The sequence below is a fragment of the Carassius gibelio genome, chromosome B10 (assembly GCF_023724105.1).
Source record: "Carassius gibelio isolate Cgi1373 ecotype wild population from Czech Republic chromosome B10, carGib1.2-hapl.c, whole genome shotgun sequence".
Classification (NCBI taxonomy): domain Eukaryota; kingdom Metazoa; phylum Chordata; class Actinopteri; order Cypriniformes; family Cyprinidae; genus Carassius; species Carassius gibelio.
Genome location: NC_068405.1, coordinates 12,173,497 through 12,182,614, shown reverse-complemented (window position 1 = coordinate 12,182,614; position 9,118 = coordinate 12,173,497). Strand labels below are relative to the sequence as shown.

At 35.3% G+C, this 9,118-nt stretch overlaps 1 protein-coding gene across 1 annotated transcript; it reads left to right on the top strand.

Annotated features, from left to right (window-relative positions):
• The first annotated feature begins 500 nt into the window (after positions 1-500).
• On the top strand, positions 501-8,883 carry LOC127966281 (protein mono-ADP-ribosyltransferase PARP14). The gene is made up of 10 exons (XM_052567174.1): positions 501-735; positions 1,336-1,454; positions 1,707-1,737; positions 1,976-2,143; positions 4,045-4,278; positions 4,402-5,910; positions 6,006-6,092; positions 6,215-6,861; positions 6,960-7,134; positions 7,228-8,883. Exons 1-10 carry the CDS (start codon positions 561-563, stop codon positions 7,572-7,574), a joined length of 3,492 nt encoding a protein of 1,163 aa, XP_052423134.1. The 5' UTR covers positions 501-560; the 3' UTR covers positions 7,575-8,883.
• Positions 8,884-9,118: the final 235 nt, after the last annotated feature.

Genomic DNA, 9,118 nt, shown 5'->3' with positions numbered 1-9,118 from the left:
AAGATCACAATGGATAGATATCCTTATCCGCTTATTGTAAAAGTAGATTGGGGGCCTGTACGAAGACCCTACAAGTGTGAAAAATAGACTTCTAAAAAAAAAAAATCTCAGGGAGGAGACTGTGCCATGCAATATAATGACGGGAGCAAATCCGTATTATAATTATTATTTGCTGAACCTAATAGAAGACTAACATAATAAGTTTTAGCTGGTTATGGTAATTTCACTGTAAACTTAAAAAATTGCACACACCTTTGTCTTAAATAGTTGTTGTTTAGAACCTGTAAAATGTTTCAGATTAATGTTTTTGTAATTTTGTCAAAATTTTCATTTTCTGTAGATTACACATTTTAATGTTTTTATTACTTTGTATTGATGCAAGTTAAAAAAATAAAATAATTTTTGCTATTATTCTAGCTACTATTCTAAATTCGGTTATAGCTACTATTTCTGAAACTGAACCAAGACGAAGAAATGAAAGTGAAAATAAGCAGAGGGGGTGTGATCATCTATATATACACTGACTGCAAATAATTTGCACATTGACCAGAAAGAAAACGATGGAGGAACATCATTATCCCGTCATTGTCGAGGGAGACTGGGGGCCGGCAAAAAATATGAAAAATAAACTTCAGATTCATTTTCAGAGTAAGAAAAAATCTCAGGGAGGAGATTGCATCATACAATATAATGACGGGAGTAACTATGCTACGATTCTGTTCAAATCATCTCACAGTAAGTGCTAAACACAAAACACATTTAAAGTCATTTCAGGTTCAAATACAAAGTACAACAAACTTAAGTAGTTGTCATATATTTAAAAAAAAAATATTATAAAGAAGTTAATACTTAGACTAGTTAAAAAATGTGCAGCCTAATTAAAAAAAAAGAAAAGAAAAAAGACCATGTACAGTTGAAACTCTAAATAAATGTGGGCTACCAGTGATTTTTGCTCATTGGTGTTTTGGAATCCTCTAATTAAAATATATAACAGTTTCAAGAGGTAAGGATTTAACTTCTCTCTCTTCCACATTTAATAACTGTGACTGTAAAACTGAATACTAATAGTCTTCTATCTGTAATCTTTAATCTGCTCTTTATAAGTAAGGGACAACGGCTTCCCTCCGTGTTGTGCATTTAAAATCCTTTAATAAGGGCAATTAATATGCATCAATATATAGCATATATTGCATATATTGTATATATTGCAGTATATTGAAAAAATATATATTAATTCAATTTTAATGGACACATAAAATGTTGCAGAACTTACTGTGTTGTTCTTTGTTTTGACGTATTGTGATGTATCTGAACAAATCTGAGTTTGTTTTTAAGTCCGAGATGAAGTACTCTCAAAGGCAGAACACATTATTAACATTGACAATCAACAAATCAAGCTGAAAGTGTACAAACCCAGTGATGCAGAGGAACAGGCAGACAGCACTGGACCAAAAGTGAGTAGAATGTTTACTAAATGCAGAATTAGGAACACAATGCCTTTAATAAAAATGTTTAGACTGCATGAAGTAACTCTATATTAAGAGAATGATCATTAAAAATTATAATTCAGTTTTACGAATTTTGAAATATGGCTGTCATTTCTCTATATTGTTTGAAAGCCTGTAGAGAGTAGAAAGAACAAAAACTATACTTGTTAAATTGCCCATATATATAATTGTAAATTATTTACATCTTTGTGATTTCAGACAGAGCAGGCATGTGGATATCAGGAACCAAGTAAGTAAATCATCTGAACTTTGGTCTCTTACTGCATGTAATCTTTATTGGTTAGGTTGTGGTCCCATAACCGCTGCTGTGCTTGTTAGTACATTGATTTTAAGTAATAAAGATATCAGTTAGGTACAGATTGATAGAAAACACTATTTTGTTTATTACCTGTAACTGACACGCCTAGCTGACATTACAACAAATAATTTGCACACATGCTGTATGTCCCTTTTATTTTGCCTTAAAGATCGAAGTGAATCAAGTGCTGTGGTCCTGGAGAACCTTCCAGATGATGTTAAACAAGTTGTTTTGACTCTTCTGGTGGAGAACATCAGCGGTCTTTCTGTAAATGACTTTAGCATGGAATTAATACCAGAATTAAGAAAAGCTGTTGTGACTTTTATAAATCCCAATGGTAAGTTGCTCTACTACTATAAAATATACATTTAAAGTACATGGATTTTCCTTTATGAAAAAGTATATACTTCAAGTTTATTTTACTATGTATACTTAAGTAAGGTTCAAATATATTTTTAAGTATACTTTATGTAGCAAGTATACAAATATCTGTGTTCTAGTAGTAAACTTGTAAGTGCACTGTTTAAATACTCCTTGGGACTAAATTGGCCCACTTTAAAGTGTACAGTGGGTACTGAAAGTATTCAGGTCCCCTTAAATGTTACACTCTTTGTTATATTGCAACCATTTGCTAAAATCATTTAAGGTCACTTTTTTTCCTCAATAATGTACACACAGCACCTCACATTGACAGAAAAACACAGAATTTTTGCAGATTTATATATATATATATATATATATATATATATATATATATATATATATATATATATATATATATATATAAATACTTAATTCAGGTGCTGTCCATTTCTTCTAATCATCCTTGAGATGGTTCTACACCTTCATTTATGTCCAGCTGTGTTTGATTATAATGATTGGACTTGATTAGGAAAGCCACACACCTGTCTATATAAGACCTTACAGCTCACAGTGCATGTCAGAGCAAATGAGAATCTGAGGTCAAAGGAACTGCCTGAAGAGCTCAGAGACAGAATTGTGGCAAGGCACAGATCTGGCCTAGGTTAAACTTAAGGTTCCTAAGAGCACAGTGTTTTTGGCCTCCATAATTCCTTAAATGGAAGACGTTTGGGATGACCAGAACCCTTCCTAGAGCTGGCTGTCTGGCTAAACTGAGCTATTGGCAGGTGGTGGCAGCATCAAGCTGTGGGGGTGTTTTTCAGCTGCAGGGACAGGACGACTGGTTGCAATTGAGGGAAAGATGAATCCCAAGTACAGGGATATCCTGGAAAAAAAAACCTTCTCCAGAGTCCTCAGGACCTCAGACTGGGCCGAAGGTTCACCTTCCAACAAGACAATGACTTTAAGCACACAGCTAAAATAACGAACGAGTGGCTTCACAACAACTCTGTGACTGTTCTTGAATGGCCCAGCCAGAGCCCTGACTTAAACTCAATTGATCTGCAATTAGGAATGGCAGAGTATCCCCAAATCCAGGTGTGAAAAACTTGTTGCATCTTTTCCAAAAAGACTCATGGCTGTATTAGATCAAAAGGGTGCTTCTACTAAATACTGAGCAAAGGGCCTGAATACTTAGGACCATGTGATATTTCAGGTTTTCTTTTTTAAATGTCAAAAATTCAGTGTTTTTCTGTCAATATGGGGTGCTGTGTGTACATTAATGAGTAAAAAAAAAAAAGAACTTGAATGATTTTAGCAAATGGCTGCAATATAGAAAAGTGAAAATTTTAAGGGGGTCTGAATACTTTTCGTACCCACTGTATAAAAGTATACTTTTATGTATAACTGTAGCAAACTTTTTTACCTAACTAGTTTACCTTGTTTGTATTGCAATTATACTAAAAGTGGAAAAAGGTATACTGATAGTTTACTAATTAAATACTTTGTACACTTTGAAGTATAGTCCCATTAAACTACTAGTCTAGTAGTTTTATACTGCAAGTATACTCATTAGTTTTCTTTAGATGAACTTTACATTATTTACTACTATATCCTTTATGACCCGATTTAGGTTTTAATTTATATATCTTATGTAAGTTAACAATTTACATTATGACTTTTTGGGTAAAAAAAAAAATGTAGATTATATATCTCAAACCATGATCTAAATCGTCAATGCACAAGGCTAAGATTTAAACAATGACACTGGGGAAAGTAAACAAATGTGATTTGTGATATTGATATAGTTGTATGTTGCTGTTTTATGACTTGGTTAAATAGGTCTTGGAAAATTCTTTAAAATTTAATTTCTTCCAGCTGCAGAAAAGTTTCTTCAGGACAGCAAGACACATGAAAAGTTTAAGCAGTATAATCTGAGGGCCCGTGCACTGGAGAGAAGCACATGTGTGCGAGTGGAGGATCTTCCAGCTGAGGCCAAAAATGATAAGATGCTGCTGGAACTGTATTTTGAGAAACAGGGCGGTCCAGTAGAAGAAATTATAACAATTCCAGCAGAGCAAGCAGCCATTATTACTTTTAAAGGGGAAGAAGGTAAATACATCTACAAGTGCTGATAGTATTTGCATTTACAGTTCCAGATTTGCTAACCCTTGACTAATTTTGTGAACAGCAATGTTTTCATTTATTGCACCTGTAACTTTTATTATTTTTCAGCCAAAAAGAGAGTTTTGGAGCAAGAGACTAAAATCTGTGATGTTCCAGTCAAGATATATCCCTACTTTAAATCACTGGATACAGTCTTGTATGGTGGCAACAGACCACAAATGAAGCTGCCTGAACCCGTTACAGTCAGTGTACATTCTGCCATCAGAGAGTTAATCCTCAGGAAAGGACAGATTTCCTCCATTAAAGACCAGATTAGCTCACACTTCTGCCAAATAAACATGGACAAACCTGAAGTTTTGCTCAGTCCTGATCCAGCATTACTGAAACGGAAAGGAATTACCAGAAGACACATTGAAGGCTGGAGCGAGAATGCAATTGATGCCTTCAAGAAAATGATCTCAAACTACACAATATCTGAGTGGTCCATGTCACATGCCTTGTGGTCAAAAGTAGAGAGTGATATTAAGAAAGTAGTGAAAGATCAGGTTTTAATAGACTTGGATACTTCTAAAGGTGTGCTGACACTGGCAGGAATGGCCCATGAGATAACTGGACTGAAACCCATCATAGAGAAGTTTTTGGAGAGAGGAACAAATCAACTGGAGAGAGAGAAGAACAGTGTGACAGAGGACATGGAGATTTCTCCTGCCATGTACTCTCTGCTTGAACAAGATGGCCTGAAAACTGTTTATCCACATCTGCAAATTGACTACAACAAAAAGATGAACAGATTAGTTTTATCAGGTCTTCATACAGATACTCTTGCCTTCAAATATTGGGTCCTTGAGAAGAAAATAAATATGAAACAGAAGTTCTTACAGATTGATCGTTCAATCCTGGAGTTCTTGAAATCAGTGGACTGTGATGAAATGTCCAGAGATCTCTTCATATCTCATGGAATAACGGCTGTCTACACAATTGCAAATAGAGATGTCGTTGTGATTGGGAGCACAGAAAGAGCACTTAAAGAGGCAGAGAAGAGGATAAATACAGTTCTTACAACCAAAGTCCTTGTTGTAGAAGATCAGTGTGTCCTTCAAATGCCGGAGTGGCAGGATCTTAAAAAACAATTGCAAGAATTGTTCAATACTTCCAAAAAGACATCTGTCATTATATATTTATCTAAACAGAGAGACAAAGTTATGGTGACTGGATTCAGAGAACCAGTGATGGAGGTCAGTGAAAATTTAAGATGTTTCATTGAGAAACACACTAGAATTGAAGAAACTGTTAGTGTCAAATCACATGCAGCAGCTGCATTCATACAAGTCCACAAATCACAAGAATGGCAGCACCTTATTAAATCTGATGAGGTGAAAGTCCTTTTTGATTCAAAGAGACCCTGGATCAAACTGTCTGGTGAGTGTACATTTGTTCAGCCAGCTATGACTCTGTTTAAAAGGTTGGCAAATGGTCTCTACACAGACACACTGATCTTACAAAAGTCAGGAGCGAAAAAGTACTTCAAAGATCAGGGTAAAATGATGATCTCAATGCTGCTAAAGGAAAAACGATTTGTGGTGGTTCTTCAGGAAGATGACATGCTGGAAGAGGATGGTGATTTATTTCAAGATACAGTTGATGGTTTACCTAAAAAATTTAGCAAGAAAAAAAAACTGAGTTACTTATACCTTTTTTTTGTTTGTCTTTAGGGCCTCGTGGTCGAGTCTTCACTTCTTCTCTTGGTGTGCGTGCTATGCAAGTACAAGGATGGAATCAAAGCATGATCAGAAGATTTGGTAAGAAAGTATAGAAAGATAAACATGTGCCTACCGAATTAAAGGTTATTTAAAGAATAATAAAAGTATGCTAATTCCAATTTTTTTTGGGGGCCGGGGGGGATTTTTTTTGGTTGGTGAAGAAATTGAGCCAGCTGTGTTTCAGCTGTGTGGGGAGACACCAGAGGACCTGAGTGAAGCCAAGGACATGATCAACAGCATGATATTACAGGTGCATGTGACCATCCCAATCCATGATCCAGCCATTGCTCATTTCACCAGGGAGGATGGAGAAACACTGAACGCCATGCAGAGGGAGCTCACAGTCAGTGTCCGGCTTGAGAAGAAAGGCCAAGACTCTGTCATCACACTGGAGGGTCTGACAAGAGACGTTCACACTGCAGACAGTCGTATTCAAGACATGATCAGAAAGGTGGAAAGAAAGGAAAAACTAAGATGTGAGGAATTTTCCAACAGGAGTGTGGTTAAGTGCCAGTATCAGGAGAATAGACAAAGTGCTACAAACTTTGACATGTTGAATAATTATCAGCTGGAACGGGCCTTTCAGAAGAGACGGTCTACAATGAGAATGAAGATTAACAATAATGAATATAAGCCTGATTTAGTTCTCAAAGAGGCCACAAGACGAGATCATGGCCCTTTGCCCTTACACTGGGAGGACATGAAAGGACAGCCAGTTGTTCTTGTAAATCTCACAGCAGGCTCAAAGGAATATGCAGATGTGGAGAAAGAGTTCAGTAGAACCAATCTAACCTATAACATCATTGAAGTAAGACTAAACTAAAGATAAATCTATTCTTTAGTTTTGAAAGGTTCTGCTCTGAAACTAATGTTTACATAAAAGTAAATATTTATTTTTGATTTTAGATTAAAAGAGTCCAGAACAGTGCACTTTGGAAAAGCTACATGATTAAAAAGGAGGAACTGGAAGACAAAAACAAGCATAAAAACAACGAAAAGCTTCTCTTTCATGGAACTGGCCCTGATAAGACCGATCAGATCAACCATCACGGCTTCAATCGCAGCTTCGCTGGCATGCATGGTATCAGTCAGATTCAGTATTAACTTTATTTGTTTTTTGTTTTTTTCACTTGTATTTTATATCAATAGTATTTTGTTCTTGGCCTGTTTTTAGGAGCCATGTATGGGAATGGTACATATTTTGCTGTGGACCCATGTTACTCAGCCCAAGGTTACTCTAAACCTGATTTCAACGGACACAAACGCATGTACCTCGCCAGGGTTCTTGTTGGTGACTTTACTCAAGGAAAACAAGGCCTTCCTGTCCCTCCTGCGAAGAGCTCCAGTAGTGCTGATCTCTATAACAGTGTGACTGATAACATGACCAAACCAACCATGTTTGTGATCTTCAATGATGTACAGGCTTACCCAGAATACCTAATCACTTTCCAGCAGGGCAGGGCTGGGGCTTATATTGATCACAGGAAAAAATTCAATTTAGCCCATAATTTCTCACTGTGAATTTAAATTTTTGGGTCAATTATTCTTTAAAAATTAGCTATAAAATTTGTAAGAGGTTTTCACCTAATTTATGTAAGATACTAAGACCGATGTGTAACCAGGCTCTTACAGAATTAAAATTTTCAATAAAATTAAAATTAAAATTTTATATATATATATATATATATTTTAACTTAACACATAAAGAAAACAACCTCTATAAAAGTGACATATATATTTCCAAATATTTAATATAGGTGCAATAATAGAAACAAGCATCTCCTTAGTTTTGCATAAAACAGTCCACCACTCGACCAGCCCACCAGGAAAGTCCTGATTGCCAGAACATGCCTGGCTTAATTCATGATAACTCTGTTTCTATCAACTGTTTTTGATTCATTGTACATTGACTTAGTGAACCTGAACGCACTGGTATATAACATACACGTATGTAATATTTACTGGCTGAAAAATGTACTGGCTGAACTTAAAATTATTAAAGATAATTTAGTATTTTCTTAGTGGAAGAGTGCTGAATCATCTCACAGCAAGAACTGGCAAATCTGGTGCAGTCCATAAGGATGAGGATTATGGGGTTCATTGTTACATTTTTGTTTGTAAAATGTCTGTGGAACTTGTTCAGTGTGTCTCAGATATTTGCAATTGTAAAGAAATAAGCTTACAGTAAAGTAAGTTAAAAGTGAGAGAACATTTCTTTATTTTCTTTGGAAGTTAGAAAGAAAGAAAGAAAGAATGAATGAATGAATGAGCCTAATAATACAAAGAGCAAAAGTATATTTCCCATGGCTGGCTGAAGGAAAGTAGGCTATGTTATATATAGTATATTCAGATGGTTGTAATCTAAGTAGCTGGTGAAATTTTGCTTTGAAAAAAATAATAATAATAAGATTAATTGTTAAGCGATTAAAACACCACAATAATGACATGGAAACCTTTCATATGCTAGCAAGTTTATTTTTTTATGTAACCTAACATATCGTTTTGACACCATGTATAAGGAGACTGTCCAGTATAATGGGTTTTAGAACAATTGTCTAGATAATTGGCTTTCTAGTCAACGTGCTACATATATGGTAATTAAATGGCTTTCCTGAGGTAAATGTTATGTGACATAATTGTTCTCCAGCAGTTTTATTGACCTCTTTGGGCATTGAAAAAAACTGATTGATCGATATGAGGAGGGATATTAATTTATGTATCTTTCAACATTGTTCATTCGTGTATATTTACTATTAGCTAGAGATGATCCTGCCATTATAGGGATCTGTCACGTCACATTTACAAGCGGCAGAACTTATTACTTGAATTTTGTAATAAAATTGACAGAATCTGAGTGCTTAGATTATTTTTTTATAACATAAGTAACCTGCTCTGTCTTGTCTGTCGATCTCCGTGTCCTCTATGCTTTGCGATTTTACTTTGCCTGAGAAATTTGGCCGGTATTGGCCAATGAAAAAAGTTGATATTGCACAGCCAATATCACTGAATTTCCTACTATGTTTTATTATTATAATTACACTACGCTTATATGGCTATTGTATTGT